Genomic DNA, 17395 nt, shown 5'->3' with positions numbered 1-17395 from the left:
TCTAGTAAAAAAAAAAGGGTGTTTGACAGTTCCTTATATTGGCCCCTAATATATTTATACATGTTGAGCATGTCCCCACCTTAAACATGTTTTCTCTAGTGTAAATAGTCCCAAATTGTTTAATCTTTCCTCATAGCTTAAATTCTCCATTCCCCTAATAAGCTTTGTTGCTCTTCTTTGGGTTTTTTCTAATTCTATGATGTCCTTTTTATAGTGCGTAGCCCAGAACTGCACTGTTGTGTATGATGAAACTAGTTCTGTGTGATGAAACTAGTTGACAAAAAAGCTGGATACTGCATCAAAAGGTCATAACACTTCTAAAGCGAGCTGGAAAATCAAATTATAGTACCTTGCTGAGTGTTCTTCAATAAATGAACTGACACACAGCGCCATATAATAAAGTGCAATTCTTTTTTATGTCATACAGCAATTCACAGACACTAGTTATTGTGACATTGGGCATTTGAATATAAATTTTCACAGAATTTTGTGTATGATCAATATATTTGATCTTATTGTCCACATGAATTAATTGTTTCAGACACTAATCACTTATCTATTGAACAGCAGTGGAGAATTGCAGTATTCTGTATTTATATATTAGGCCCACAGTACAGATTGTCTAATCAGCGTACTAGAACGTAGTATATACAGAAAGAAAATGAAAGGATCATATGCAGCCAGTGGGAACCAAGAGCAGCTGCACCACCATTATCATCTTCAACCTCAAGCGGTTCAAGGTACTTCTCATTTAAGTGCTCGAACAATGACACCATGGAGACCCACGTTTCCTCACAAGAGGGTTTAATCTGATCCTCTGGCAGCTCAAAGCCAAAGTCCCCTTCGTCTCTCAGCTCATAGGTGTAACTGAACCGGATGTCCTGGTCAGATGCCCAGTCTGCCGCTGATCCAGAGGTATAATCTGAAACAAATAAAGTAGAGATTCTCAAAGGGTTATTCAGATTCAATCGGTCATCTGTGCATTCAAACGGGGGAACGATTGTTTGCAACTGTGCATGTCTATTCTCATGATTCAGATGAGGATCATATCACATTTATGACCAATAAATGCAGATATCTAAGTACTTTGATCTAGGATTGCCAATCCCAGGGCAATTTTCCAATCACAATCCCGGGATTGGTCTTCCTAATAAAAATAATCCGGCCCCACATTTACTTATATGGGTGGGCGGGAGCAGTGTGTCTTGGAGTGGCAGAGTGGTGGTGGAGTTCAGGGCCGGACTGGCCATCTGGCACTTCTGGCAAATGCCAGAAGGGCCGATGGCCTTGTGGGCCGATTTTATGCACACTGAGTGCTGCAGTGCGTCATGTGACGCCGCAGCACCCTTACGCGACAGTGCCTGAGGCTGAGCCGCCCTCCTCTCTAACTCTGTCCTGCTGATGCTTCCGGTCTGCGCCGCCTGTCACAGTGTGTATTACAGGCAGCGGCGCCGGAAGCCTTACACAGCCAGAAGCTGCTCTGTCCCTCCCATGCCCGTCCGCACAGGCAGTAGTAACTGCAGCGTCTCCCTGCTACTTTATGTGTTTCTGTTCCTGACTTCCTGCTACTAAGCACGAAACGGAACGCTTCCCCGTTCCCCCTGCACTCCGATTACAAGCCCTCCCTCTCTACAAGCTGCTGCTGCACGGAGAGCCAGATAGAGGACAGGCAGATTTAACCCTCTGGCATCCGGTTCTTCTACAGTAAGCTCAACGTATATATGTAAGAATGTATGTATGTATATATATATACATTAGAGATGTGCACCGGCCACTTTTCGGGTTTTGGGTTCTGATTACCTTGAGGTTTTGGGTTCTAATGGGTTTTGGCAAAACACCTCCTAAGTGTTTTGGGTTCTGATTTTTTTGTTTAAAAAAAGCATAAAAACAGCTAAAATCGCAGAATTTGGTGGGTTTTTTGCTCCTACGCTATATTAACCTCAATAACATTCATTTACACTCATTTCCAGTGTATTCTGAACACCTCACAATATTGTTTTTAGGGCAAAATTTTGCACCGAGGTAGCTGGATAACTATGCTAAGCCACACAAGTGTGCGGCACAAACACGTGGCTCATGTAAGAGTGGCACTGCAGCGGCAGACAGGATGGCAGTTTTAAAAATTGGCCCAAAAAAGATCTATCTGGCTTGATCATGCACTGTTTACCATGTGCAGCCAAGGAGCGGTGGGCATTTTGTGCAGCACAGAGTTTGTCTGCAAGTGTGTAACTGTTTTGATCACTTTAACATCCAACAAGACCCCTATCTGGCTTGATTGTGTTATTATGATTAATTAATGTAATCTGATTGTTTAATTTTGTGATTATTATTCATTTATTATTACCAGTCGTCTCTTAAATCATTGCCTAATGGGTGTAGGGGAGGGGGCTAATCAATTTTAAGGTGGCAGATGGAAGATGTAATGTAAACCATTACTAGCATTGGTTGCATCAGTGGCAGTAACTGATGGACCCGGCTGTGCAGATAAGGATGCTGACAGCGATGATGTCAAAGGGAGAGCCAGCGAACTGTTGCTCCATGCAGCGCTGGAAAACTTCGCTGCCCGTGGTGATGCCATAGGGAATGCGTAGGAAGACGTAGCACCCAATAGGGGTCATGAAGGCAGTATGCATGGAAGAGGCTCTGTCCAGAGGGATCTGCCAAAACCCACACTTGGCATTCAGGGTGCTAAAGACCGTTGCACCTGGCATGTCAGTGATCACCTGCTCGATGGCGCAGAGTGTGTATCTGTTTTGGTCAGTTTAATATTTCATAAGACCCCTATCCAGTGGCGGGCTGAGCCGGGGGGCAGGGTGCCATGTGACCCCCGGGCCACTTGATCCATTAGCGCAGCGGGCCGCTATAAATCAGCGTTGCTTACCCTCCCCCCGGCCAGGTTACTGCACATGCGCGAAAATCCGGCCCCAGCGTGTTGATACGAAGTAGCGCCGCGGTGACCGGGAGCTCTGACAGGAAGCAATAGTACTATTACCCGTCGGACGGGAGCTCTGACAGGAAGCAAGAGTGCTATTACCCGTCGCCTCCTGCTGCCGGCCAGTGACTCCGGGCAGGCTGATTGACTAGGCAGGGTGACAGCTGCCTTTCAGCCTGCAGCGGCCAGCTGGGAAACCTACAACCTTCTACACACGCCCAGGCAGTTCTGTGCCTGCGCTATGCAGGTAAGGGGAAGATGCTCAGCCCTCGGCTACCTCAACTGCCTGGCTGGCTCTATTCACTGACCGCACGGGGTCCAAAGAGTTCAGCATGCTCAATGTAAGTTACAGTATGTAAGAGGTGAGGGGGGATAGGTGTATAAAGGGTGTCGGTGCAGTGGGTTAGTGATAGGTAGATATATATGTATAATGGATGTGTGTGTGTGTGGGGGGGTGGGCTGATAGTCATGTACTGTATGTATAATGGATGTGAGGGATTACAGTCATGTAGGTGTAATGAATGTGGGAGGGTGATAGGCAGGCATGTAAGTATATGTATGTATAATTGATGTGGGTGGATAGCCAGGCATATATGTATATAAGAGATGGGTGGGGGGTGATTTACATATTATATGGCATATATATATATATATATATATATATATATATATATATATATATATATATATATATATATATATAAGGCTGCAGGTGGGGGAAGGGTAAGGTCTGCCTGACTGTCTGATTGTTAATGTAAGAAAACCATTTAAATATATTGCTGGTGTATGTATTGTAAATTTTAAATACAGTTATATTTTATGAGAAGTCAGTGATGTTCTTATTAGTTTATGTATGTAAGGGACTCCTATTTGTAATTAGCATGCTTTGTGTTGGCTTTACAGTTTTGCTTGTATTAAAGGAAGAGCTCTTTCCTCTGGGTGTATACGGGAGGCTCCCTTTATTTTCACTAAAGGCCCCCATACATTAGGCCGAGTCGGACCCAATTCTCCTGTGAGTCACCTGGCAGCTCCCCGGGAGGCTCACATACAATTTTCAAAATACCTGTCAAATGACCGGCCGTTCTCTAATTGGCTGAGAGAGCGGCCAATCAGAGAACGGCCGGTCATTTGACAGGTATTTTAAAAATCTAATAGCCGCCACTGCACTGCCCGTCCCGCAGCGCTGCTATTTGTGATCACAACATGCCCGGCCAGGTCATGCAGCCGCCCACAAAGAAGTTTAATTGCAGCCGCCCACAAAAAAGTTTAGCCGCCCAAAAAGAAGTGTACTTGCAGCCTCCCAAAAAGAAGTGTAATTGCAGCCGCCCCCAAAGAAGATTAATTGCAGCCGCCCAAAAAGAAGTGTAATTGCAGCCGCCCACAAAACAGTTTAGCCACCCAAAAAGAAGTGTCATTGCAGCTGCCCACAAAACAGTTTAGCCGCCCAAAAAGAAGTTTCATTGCAGCCGCCCACAAAAAAGTTTAGCCGCCCAAAAAGAAGTGTATTGCAGCCGCCCACAAAAAAGTTTAGTCGACCCCAAAGAAGTGTAATTGCAGCCGCCCAAAAAGAAGTGTAATTGCAGCTGCCCACAAAGAAGTTTAATTGCAGCCACCCACAAAAAAGTTTAGGCGCCCAAAAAGAAGTGTAATTGCAGCCGCCCACAAAGAAGTTTAATTGCAGCCGCCCACAAAAAAGTTTAGCCGCCCCCAAAGAAGTGTAATTGCAGCCGCCCCCAAAGAAGTGTATAAGCAGCCGCCCCAAAAGAAGTGTATATGCAACCGCCCACAAAGAAGTGTAATTGCAGCCGCCCACAAAGAAGTTTAATTGCCTCTCAGCAGTGGGCACAGACCAGACAGATAGATGAGGCAGTACTAGTTGTGTGTGTATCTGTTTTGGTCAGTTTAATATTTAACAAGACCCCCTGGCTTGATTCTGATTCTGATTGATTGATTATTAATTAATTTTATGATGTGATTGATTCATGGTTGAAACCCCGTTTAACAACCTGCCTGATCCTGACCCTGATGTGCAGTTTGTCTCTGTGGTGAAAGATCCCAATCTCAAATGGCAGACTGAACAACCTGTGGATAGCCATATTTAAAAAAAATGTGTGGCAGCCCACTACAGGATACCCCCTGTGCCTCTGGAGTGCCCCTGTGCCCCCAAAGAAGTTTAATCGCAGCCGCCCACAAAGAAGTTTAATTGCAGCTGCCCACAAAAAAGTTTAGCTGCCCAAAAAGAAGTGTAATTGCAGCCGCCCCCAAAGAAGTGTAATTGCAGCCGCCCACAAAGAAGTGTAGTTGCAGCCTCCCAAAAAGAAGTGTAATTGCAGCCGCCCCCAAAGAAGTTTAATTGCAGCCGCCCAAAAAGAAGTGTAATTGCAGCCGCCCACAAAACAGTTTAGCCGCCCAAAAAGAAGTGTAATTGCAGCTGGCCACAAAACAGTTTAGCCGCCCAAAAAGAAGTTTCATTGCAGCCGCCCACAAAAAAGTTTAGCCGCCCAAAAAGAAGTGTAATTGCAGCCGCCCACAAAAAAGTTTAGCCGCCCAAAAAGAAGTGTAATTGCAGCCGCCCACAAAACAGTTTAGCCACCCAAAAAGAAGTTTCATTGCAGCCGCCCACAAAAAAGTTTAGCCGCCCAAAAAGAAGTTTCATTGCAGCCGCCCACAAAAAAGTTTAGCCGCCCAAAAAAAAGTGTAATTGCAGCCGCCCACAAAACAGTTTAGTCGCCCAAAAAGAAGTTTCATTGCAGCCGCCCACAAAAAAGTTTAGCCACCCAAAAAGAAGTGTAATTGCAGCCGCCCATAAAAAAGTTTAGGCGCCCAAAAAGAAGTGTAATTGCAGCCGCCCACAAAACAGTTTAGCCGCCCAAAAAGAAGTTTCATTGCAGCCGCCCACAAAAAAGTTTAGCCACCCAAAAAGAAGTGTAATTGCAGCCGCCCACAAAACAGTTTAGCCGCCCAAAAAGAAGTTTCATTGCAGCCGCCCACCAAAAAGTTTAGCCGCCCAAAAAGAAGTTTCATTGCAGCTGCCCACAAAAAAGTTTAGCCGCCCAAAAAGAAGTGTAATTGCAGCCTTCCTGCCCCAGCCCTGACTCCCCCAGGTCAGGGAGATCACATTCTCACCCATGAAGATGGTGATGGTGACACAATTCTAAAAGAGGACAGAGAACAATCTCTTGCACACGAGACCACTGTGCTTGATACAAGACAGACCAGAGTCCACCTAAAGGTGTCGGCTAGTACAGCATCCCTAAAAGTTTCAAGGCTCCAAAAAAAAAGCCTGCAGTGGCAGACTCCCAAATTAATGCAGGGTGAGAGCTGCAACAAGCAGTGGGCGATTGGTGCAGCAATCAAGTGGAATGCAAACAGTTGTATGCATTTAAAAGACCAGTCCCCCACACCAAAAAAACAATTCATAATATCTCCCTGTATAAACTGGCTCTACAGCAACAAGATGTCATCAACACTCATCATCCTCCTCCTCCTCCTCCTCCTCTGATTCCTCGCCCCCTTCAGTGTGTACTTCCTCATTCTCAGAGATTATCAATTCGTCCCCGCTGGACTCCACAATCACAGGTCCCGTTATAATCTCTGGAGGCAATTCCTGGTCTTCATTGAATAAGTGATAATTCATTTTTATAAACATCATTTTCTCAACATTTTTCAGTAGCAACCTCCTTCGCCGCTCACTGACCAGGTTCCCCGCTGCACTGAATACTCTTTCGGAGTACACACTGGAGGGGGGACAACTCAGGTAAAATAGAGCCAGTTTGTACAGGGGTTTCCAAACTGCCTTTTTTTCCTGCCAGTACAGGTAAGGACTGTCTGACATGTCTACTTGGATGCTGTCACCAAAGTAATCATCCACCATTTTTTCAATGTTGACAGCATCCAATGCACCGACAGTAGACATGTCAGCAATCGTTGGCAGGTCCTTGAGTCCGGACCAGATGTCCAAACTCCCTCCTGCCTGCCCTGCATCCCCGCCAGCGGGTTGTGTGGGAAATCGCAGCTGTTTCCTCACAGGCACAGGTGGGGGAGAAAATGAAGGAGGAGCTGATGCCGTGTCACGGTCCCCTTCAGATGACAATCTCCTGACCAGCAGGTCTTTGCACCTTTGTAGACTTGTGTCCGCCGGAAACAGAGACACAACATACGCTTTAAACCGAGGATCGAGCACTGTGGCCAAAATGTATTCCTCTGACTTTAACAGACTGATCACCCTCGTATCCTGGCAAAGCGTATGGAGGGCTTCATCCACAATAGCGACATGCTTTGCGGAATCGCTCCGCTTTAGCTCCTCCTTCACTTTCTCCAGCTGCTTTTGTAACAGCCTGATCAGGGGAATCAGAATATAGAGAAAGAGAACGTGTGTCTTGTTTGTGGTGCACCAGAGAGAATTAATTAGAGTCAATAAAAATTAACCTTTAATTTATTTATTTAAAAAAACTGCGAAATATAAAACCAAAACACAAAAATTGACAGACAAAGTGCAAAATAGTGCGTGTTAAAAACAGCACATGTGGGGACTTGCTTGTGTGTTTTAATGAGTCTCTTTAATGATATATTAGTTTGGTGTTAGCGTCTTTGGAAACAGTTTCTGTCACAAAGTGTGGGAAAAACCTCATATACACTTGTGGCTGTTTTATAAATACACTCCTAGCACTTGAAGTGAAAACTTATTCTTTATCTGTGTTGCCAAATCTCTTACTGTGTTGACACCTGTCTTTTTGTATCACTTGCCGCGGGTTGCTGATTTATCTGTGTGTCGACACTTTAATGTCGATGTAGTCTGAAATTTGAAATAAACTGGTTAGGGGCTTTAATTGCCTCCAATTACCTTTTCCTATTTCAATTTATCAGCTTTTTAGTATCCAAGCAGCTTGTAATAGGGTTAAATTATAACATGCAGGCAGGTATTATTTGCAGCCTAAATTGTCTTTGATGTGCAGACAATGTTGAACGTCTGAGCTGATATTGAAATGACCTGGTTTTGGGGTTTTAATTCCCTCTAATTACCTCTTTCCTATTTCAATCTATCAGCACTTAAGAGCTAAGCAGCGTGTTATAAAGACAATTGTAGTGATTGTGCAGGTACTTTGTTACTGCAAGGCTGGTTGATAATATAATGCCGTTAAGTTACAACATGTAAATAGGTACTAATTACAGCCTCAATTTGTCTTTAATCCCTATGAATCAAGCTGTCAGCGTGTGAAACAGCGCTGATTTGTGAATATTTATCTGATAATCACGCTGGTTACTGAGTGTTAACTTGACAGTGTGTCGATACTGTGGTGTAGACAATGTTAACCATTTGAAATGATATTGATATTGAAATGACCTGGTTTTGGGGGCTTTAATTCCCTCCAATTACCTATTCTTATTTCAATCTATCAGCATTTAATAGCTAAGCAGCGTGTGATAGAGATAATTGTAGCGATTGTGCAGCTACATTTGTTACCGCAGGGTTGTCTGATAGTCACGCTGGTTGCTGAATGTTAATTTGACAGTGTGTCAACACTGTGGTGTAGACAATGTTAAACACTTGAGCTGATATTGAAAGAACTTGGTTTTAGGGGCTTTAATTCCCTCCAATTACCTATTCTTGTTTCAATCTTTCAGCATTTAGTAGTTCAGCAGCGTGTGATAGAGATAATTGTAGCGATTACGCAGCTACATTTGTTACCGCAGGGTTGTCTGATAGTCACGCTGGTTGCTGAATGTTAATTTGACAGTGTGTCGACACTGTGGTGTAGATAATGTTTAAACACTTCAGCTGATATTGAAATGACCTGGTTTTAGGGGCTTTAATTCCCTCCAATTATCTATTCCTGTTTCAATCTCTCAGCATACAGTAGCCCCTGAAACAAGAATAGGTAATTGGAGGGAATTAAAGCCCCTAAAACCAAGTTCTTTCAATATCAGCTCAAGTGTTTAACATTGTCTACACCACAGTGTTGACACACTGTCAAATTAACATTCAGCAACCAGCGTGACTATCAGACAACCCTGCGGTAACAAATGTAGCTGCACAATCGCTACAATTATCTCTATCACACGCTGCTTAGCTATTAAATGCTGATAGATTGAAATAAGAATAGGTAATTGGAGGGAATTAAAGCCCCCAAAACCAGGTCATTTCAATATCAGCTCAAATGGTTAACATTGTCTACACCACAGTGTCGACACACTGTCAAGTTAACACTCAGTAACCAGCGTGATTATCAGATAAATATTCACAAATCAGCGCTGTTTCACACGCTGACAGCTTGATTCATAGGGATTAAAGACAAATTGAGGCTGTAATTAGTACCTATTTACATGTTGTAACTTAACGGCATTATATTATCAACCAGCCTTGCAGTAACAAAGTACCTGCACAATCACTACAATTGTCTTTATAACACGCTGCTTAGCTCTTAAGTGCTGATAGATTGAAATAGGAAAGAGGTAATTAGAGGGAATTAAAACCCCAAAACCAGGTCATTTCAATATCAGCTCAGACGTTCAACATTGTCTGCACATCAAAGACAATTTAGGCTGCAAATAATACCTGCCTGCATGTTATAAATTAACCCTATTACAAGCTGCTTGGATACTAAAAAGCTGATAAATTGAAATAGGAAAAGGTAATTGGAGGCAATTAAAGCCCCTAACCAGTTTATTTCAAATTTCAGACTACATCGACATTAAAGTGTCGACACACAGATAAATCAGCAACCAGCGGCAAGTGATACAAAAAGACAGGTGTCAACACAGTAAGAGATTTGGCAACACAGATAAAGAATAAGTTTTCACTTCAAGTGCTAGGAGTGTATTTATAAAACAGCCACAAGTGTATATGAGGTTTTTCCCACACTTTGTGACAGAAACTGTTTCCAAAGACGCTAACACCAAACTAATATATCATTAAAGAGACTCATTAAAACACACAAGCAAGTCCCCACATGTGCTGTTTTTAACACGCACTATTTTGCACTTTGTCAATTTTTGTGTTTTGGTTTTATATTTCGCAGTTTTTTTAAATAAATAAATTAAAGGTTAATTTTTATTGACTCTAATTAATTCTCTCTGGTGCACCACAAACAAGACACACGTTCTCTTTCTCTATATTCTGATACATCATTTTGTGTCAATCAATTATTTCAATAAGAGGGGGCCTTCATTCATATCTAAACACATAACTACCAATCCTGTGCGGAAGACTACCCAACTCTGTCTTTTGATCAGGGGAATCACCTGACTAATGCAGGCAGTGTCGGAACTGACTTCACGTGTGGCTACTTCAAACGGCTGGAGAACCTTGCACAACACGGAAATCAGCCTCCACTGCGCTTGAGTCAGGTGCAGCCCCGCTCCTCTGCCTATGTCGTAGGTGGCTGTGTAGGCTTGAATGGCCTTTTGCTGCTCCTCCATCCTCTGCAGCATATAGAGGGTGGAGTTCCAGCGCGTCACCACCTCTTGTTTCAGCTGATGGCAGGACAGGTTGTAGAGTTTTTGCTCACGCTCCAGCCTTCGGCAGGCAGTGGCAGAATGCCGAAAGTGTCCCCAAACTTTGCGTGCCACTGCAAGCATCTCCTGCACACTCCTGTCATTTTTATGAAATGCTTCACCACCAAATTTATTGTGTGGGCAAAACATGGCACATGCTGGAAATTGCCCATGTTTAATGCCCGCATAATGTTACTGGCATTGTCCGACACCACAAATCCCCAGGAGAGTCCAAGGGTGGTAAGCCACAGGGAGATGATTTCCCTCAGTTTCTCTAAGAGGTTGTCGGCGTTGTGCCTCTTCTTGAAACCGGTGATACACAGCGTAGCCTGCCTAAGAAGGAGCTGGCATGCAGGAGATGCTGCTGCTGCTGCGGAAGGTGATGCATCTACCCAGTGGGCTGTCACAGTCATATAGTCCTTAGTTTGCCCTGATCCACTTGTCCACATGTCTGTAGTTAAGTGTACAGTGGGTACAGCCGCATTTTTCAGGGCACTGAGGACACTTTTTCTGACCTTCCTGTACATCGCGGGTATCGCCTGCCTAGTGAAGTGGTATCTAGACGGGATTTGGTACCGGGGACACAATACCTGCATCAACCGTTTTAAATCCCACTCCATTGATGGCGGACACTGGACGCACGTCTAACACCAACATAGCTGTCAAGGCCGCAGTTATCCGCTTTGCCATAGGATGACTGCTGTCGTATTTCATCCTCATGGAAAACGACTGTTGGACGGTCAATTGCTTAGTGAAAAACGTAGCGGTCTTACGACTTCCCCTCTGGGATGATGACTGACTTCCCCTCTGGGATGATGACTGACTTCCAGGAGCAGCAGCAGCGGCGGCAGTAGTAGTAGTAGTAGGCGTAGTGCTGCAGGATCCTCCGGAGGAATCTATGGAGTCATTCATGCAGGTGAGATGGACTGCAGGACTCCCCCCTATCCGGATCGAGGAGGAATTTGTGGAGGAGGGAGTTGGTGGTGTGCTTTTCAGGCACTTGGCTCCAAAAGGAGGACCAAGTGATTTAGGTGTCGCTGGACTGCTAGCCGCACTTTCTGGACTAAACACTGAACCATGACGCATCTTTAGGTGACGTTGAAGGGAGGTTGTCCCTAGGTAGGCAAGATCCTTACCCCTGTTTTACAAAAGCTACAAATGGCAATACTTTTGTCGTCCGGATGCGGATAAAAAAAATTCCAGACCGCAGAGGTGGATTTATTGGTCCTTTGTCCAGGCATGACGATGGGCTTTTTCATCCCATGGACAACAACTTTTTCCCCCACAGGTGCCTCATTCCCCCCTGGTGCGTCATTTAAGCAAACCAAGTCTCCATCCTCCTCGACAACTTCCTCCTCAGTGCCAGCTACATCAATATCCTCCTCCTGGTGTACAACATCACCTTCACTAATAAAATCTGGAACTAGACTGTGGGTGATCCTTCCAGCATATGCAGAGGGCGTACTGCAAATGGTGGAAGGAGCCACCTCTTCACGTACAGTGATGGGAAGGTCCGGCATCACAACCACTGCCACCCTAGGGCTCTCCGTGGGGATTTGGTATATGTCTTTAGAAGGATGAGTTTTTTCCAGATTTATTTTCTGAATTTTTTTCTTTTTTTTTTCTGAAAATTTTTCAGACTTTTTTGAGTCTGTGTCAGCCTGACTCTCTTTAATTTCCTATTGGGCGGGGAGAGAGGAGGAGGAGGACTTTCCTCGTCATCTGAAGCTGCACCACTAGTCATGAAGTTAGGCCATGGCCTTAGCCGTTCCTTGCCACTCCATGTCGTAAATGGCATATTGCCAAGTTTAAGTTTCTCTTCCAATGATTTACATTTCATATTTTTATTCCTTTTACGGAAGTTTGTTTTGATTGTACATGCCCTCTGCTTTCACACTGGGCATCGGCCGTGGCAGACGACGTTGTTGGCATTTCATCGTCTATGTCATGACTAGTGGCAGCAGCTCAGAACTATGAGGAAGTGCATCTTCATCTTTCCTTTGTTTGTTAACCTCCATATTTTGGATCTCTACTATTACTGTGGAGTTATGTCACAGAACAGCGCCACTGGAGTGCAATTAATATATGTCAGTGAGTATGCACCAGCAGGCAGTTATACAGATACAGCAGTATTAGGCAGTGAGCCACACACCAGACAGGTACGGCAGTATTAGGCAGAGAGCCCCAGACCAGACAGGTAGATAATGATATACGGCAGTATTTAGGCAGTGAGCCCCAGACCAGATGGTAGATACAGCAGTATTAGTTAGTGAGCCACAGACCACACAGGTACGGCAGTATTAGGCAGAGAGCCCCAGACCACGAAGGTAGATATACGGCAGTATTTTATTTATTAGGCAGTGAGCCCCAGACCAGACGGTAGGTACGGCAGTATTAGGCAGTGAGCCACAGACCACACAGGTACGGCAGTATTAGGCAGAGAGCCCCAGACCACAAAGGTAGATATACGGCAGTATTTTATTTTTTAGGCAGTGAGCCCCAGACCAGACGGTAGATACGGCAGTATTAGGCAGTGAGCCACAGACCCCACAGGTACGGCAGTATTAAGCAGTGAGCCCCAGACCAGACGGTAGATACGGCAGTATTAGGCAGTGAGCCACAGACCACACAGGTACGGCAGTATTAGGCAGTGAGCCCCAGACCAGACGGTACCTGTGTGGTCTGTGGCTCACTGCCTAATACTGCCGTACCTGTGTGGTCTGGGGCTCACTGCCTAATAAATAAAACACTGCCGTATATCTACCTGTGTGGTCTGTGGCTCACTGCCTAATACTGCCATTAGGCAGTGAGCCACAGACCACACAGGTAGATATACGGCAGTGTTTTATTTATTAGGCAGTGAGCCCCAGACCACACAGGTACGGCAGTATTAGGCAAAGAGTCCCAGACTAGACAGGTACGGCAGTATTAGGCAGTGAGCCCCAGACCAGACAGTAGATACGGCAGTATTAGGCAGTGAGCCACAGACCACACAGGTAGATATACGGCAGTATTTTATTTATTAGGCAGTGAGCCCCAGACCAGACGGTAGATACGGCAGTATTAGGCAGTGAGCCACAGACCACACAGGTACGGCAGTATTAGGCAGAGAGCCCCAGACCAGACAGGTACGGCAGTATTAGGCAGAGAGCCCCAGACCACAAAGGTAGATATACGGCAGTATTTATTAGGCAGTGATCCCCAGACCACACAGGTAGATATACGGCAGTATTTATTAGGCAGTGAGCCCCAGACCAGACAGTAGATACAGCAGTATATTAGGCAGTGAGCCCCAGACCACACAGGTAGATATACGGCAGTATTTTATTTATTAGGCAGTGAGCCCCAGACCAGACGGTACATACGGTAGTATAGGCAGTGAGCCCCAAACCACAAAGGTAGAGATACACGGCAGTATTTAATTATTTATTAGGCAGTGAGCCCCAAACCACAAAGGTAGAGATATACGGCAGTATTTAATTATTTATTAGGCAGTGAGCCCCAGACCACACAGGTAGATATACGGCAGTATTTATTAGGCAGTGAGCCCCAGACCAGACAGTAGATACAGCAGTATATTAGGCAGTGAGCCCCAGACCACACAGGTAGATATACGGCAGTATTTTATTTATTAGGCAGTGAGCCCCAGACCAGACGGTACATACGGTAGTATAGGCAGTGAGCCCCAAACCACAAAGGTAGAGATACACGGCAGTATTTAATTATTTATTAGGCAGTGAGCCCCAAACCACAAAGGTAGAGATATACGGCAGTATTTAATTATTTATTAGGCAGTGAGCCCCAGACCACACAGGTAGATATACGGCAGTATTTTATTTATTAGGCAGTGAGGCCCAGACCACAAAGGTATAGATATATACGGCAGTATTTAATTATTTATTAGGCAGTGAGCCCCAGACCACAAAGGTAGAGATATACGGCAGTATTTAATTATTTATTAGGCAGTGAGCCCCAGACCACAAAGGTAGAGATATACGGCAGTATTTAATTATTTATTAGGCAGTGAGCCCCAGACCAGACGGTAGATACGGCAGTATGGGCAGTGAGCCCCAGACCACAAAGGTAGAGATATACGGCAGTATTTACTATTTAATTATTTATTAGGCAGTGAGCCCCAGACCACAAAGGTAGAGATATACGGCAGTATTTAATTATTTATTAGGCAGTGAGCCCCAGACCACACAGGTAGATAATGATATACGGCAGTATTTTATTAGGCAGTGAGCCCCAGACCAGACGGTAGATACGGCAGTATTAGGCAGTGAGCCCCAGACCACACAGGTAACTAGATATACGGCAGTATTATTTATTAGGCAGTGAGCCCCAGACCACAGACCACCACACTGGCAGATTCAGTGCAGACAGCACCAGTGGACTATATATATATCTATATTTATTTAATATAATTAATTAATTATATATATAATAAATGGCACAGCACAGCACCAGAGGTATGCCCCAGCACAGAGGAGACAGTAGTACTACAGGCAGGTACACAGTTAGACTGTTCTCCTAAGCAGAGGAGAACAGAGTACACAGCAGCACTGAGGGAGACAGCCCCAGCAAATAAAGCCTTAGTTTGCCCTGATCCTGCTTATAAAGCCTCGCGAAATCCGACGCCGGGAGATGACGTTCTAATCACGCGGACGGACCGAGTCAGGCGGGAATCTCCGAGCGCTGCTCGGAATCGGGCTCGGAATGATGATGTCCGTGGGGGCTCGGATCTCTGAAATCCGAGCCCGCACATCTCTAATAGAAAGATATTTTATGATCGACCATGTGCCAGTATCACTGAGGGGAGGCGATCGAGCCAAAATCCTTTTAGTGAAAGAATCACAGTGGATTGTCCGGCTGGGCACTACTAGTCCTGGAGGACTTAACGAAAAGATAAATTGGAACAGTCTAATTTAGAGTGGCTGGGAGAAAAATTAAAAAAATAAAAATAAAAATATTGTAGTCTGTCCCTGGACAGCAAGGAGACGGTCTCTTGTTATGACCATTGGGTGACAGCGTTTTCCTTATATTTTTCCTGTCACGGCATGTCTTTGTCTTAGGTCATTTTTGATATTGTGTAATATGCTAGTTAAACATCTAGGTATTGTCCATGTTTAATATTATTGAAGCACTTTGCATTATTCTGTTGTATGTTGTACGTTTGTTTGTTAGGTTTGTAATTTACTGTACGAGCGAGGTGCGGGACTAGAGGTACTAACTAGGAGTGGCGGTGAGCCTACCTGGGGGTACGCTTTGTGTTCCGCCGCTCATTATTGTAATTGATGTTTTACTATGAATGTATATCTATTTTACAGTGTTTTTTGTCCTAACAGGCTGTGCTGCCCTCCAACCACCAGGGGCCGCTACGTCATCGGAGTGCATAGGACCTGTAGGACAGGTGGAACGCATTCAAGCCCGGCTGGAACGCAGGAGCGTCACTTCCGGCTGTGGAGAATGGAGATCCCGGAAGTGCAGGTCCGCGCACCTCCGTTCTGACGGACAGTGGGACCCGGCGGCGGGGGGAGTGCCTGTATGGACAGACGGGGGGTATTTAGGTGAGTAAGTAATGTTGTTCAGTGCTTCTCTCCTGTGTCAGTTGTACCCTGAGGACGGGGTGACTCCCGAAAGCGCTTGGTGCGCAATACACAGTTTTGATTTACCGTTTGGCTGAGTGTTTTATTTGAGTGCCGCCCACCCCCTGGAATTGTATGCAACCATCGGGAAGGCACCTGCTTTTTGCTCTATTGCGGAGAGTGCCGGCATATCGTGGATTCTTGTTTACAGGTTCAGTTTTCCACTCCTTTGGTTTTGGGAGCTGTACTAAGTTGCACGGCACCGCCATCATTTGTGACTTTATTGTCAAGTAGTATTTGGTTACAGAGAAGACTTTCTGTCATCACTTCTATCACACCATGGATTCCCATCCTGCTCATGGCTCATCATCACAGCAAGATCTGAATACAGGACTGGTGTCTACCCCTATAGGGGAGACCTTCAGTTTTTCACAAGCCCAGATTGAGAATATTTTGGCCCAAGAATCCTCTGACCTACCAGACTCTGCACCCAATATGAAAGATCTATTCCATCAGCTTTTTAAGTTAAAAAAACGGGAGATTGATTTCAAATTGCATAGCATCTCCCTGGCGAATTACTTTAAAGAGCATAAAATCCCGAGGGGCTTTAGGGTTCGCAACACCCCGACAATTGGGCGTACCAACCCAGAGTTTGTTCGAAAATGGATCGCCATTTTAAATAAATGTGCTTTCGATCTTATGATTCTTGTGGTCGAAGAGGCCAACCGTGAGTTAACGGTTACTAGGTCAAAAATCTCAACTTTCCAATCTGTTTATAGTGATGATTTGAGCCATGAGAAAAATTTGAAGTGGATACAACAGTTGGAAAATAAGTGCGAAGCTTACCAACGTGACCTGATTAAATTTAAAAATAACAAAAAAATGGCCGTTGAACAGGATTACGAGGACAATCGGGTCTACCGATGGTTATATGGGGGCAACCCCACACAGAATGATCGTCCCACTAATAGGAATCGTAGACCCTGGCATAAAAAAAGTACCCAGTCCGGCAACGAGTTTTCTAGCAGTGACAGTGACTTTATTGTCTCAGAGACGGACGAGGCGAGTGGGCTAAGTACAGTCCCTTTAGGAGGTCGCAAGGCTGCCAAAGGCGCGCGGCCACCCGTCGAGGGGGTCAAAATAAGAGAGGGCAGGGAGATCAGAAAAGCGGCGTCGGTGGCAGCGACAAAGCTGAAGATCTGATCTTCAACCTCTCCGACAGAATTCTGTCAGCAGACGAGATGAGGGTGTTGAATTTAGGGCTCAGTTTCGTGCCCACTAATCGGCACAATGACTTTAATTGGAAATTGAACCTACATAAATTTTCCAGGAAACTGCGGCTCAAGGAGTATTACCAGCATAACCCTATACAACTACCTGA

At 45.0% G+C, this 17395-nt stretch overlaps 1 protein-coding gene across 1 annotated transcript in view; it reads right to left on the bottom strand.

The window, feature by feature from the left end:
• Positions 1–526: 526 nt before the first annotated feature.
• Positions 527–17395, bottom strand: part of LOC146019612 (carboxypeptidase O-like) — a 43848-nt gene continuing 26979 nt past the window's right edge. The window contains exon 10 of the mRNA XM_083152121.1: positions 527–922. Coding sequence (XP_083008247.1) covers positions 627–922 — 296 coding nt within the window. The 3' untranslated portion in view covers positions 527–626. The remainder of the gene's footprint in view (positions 923–17395) is intronic.

The sequence above is a fragment of the Crinia signifera genome, chromosome 7 (genome assembly GCF_055691185.1).
Source record: "Crinia signifera chromosome 7, ASM5569118v1, whole genome shotgun sequence".
NCBI lineage: Eukaryota > Metazoa > Chordata > Amphibia > Anura > Myobatrachidae > Crinia > Crinia signifera.
This window is presented reverse-complemented; position numbering and strand designations above follow the sequence as displayed.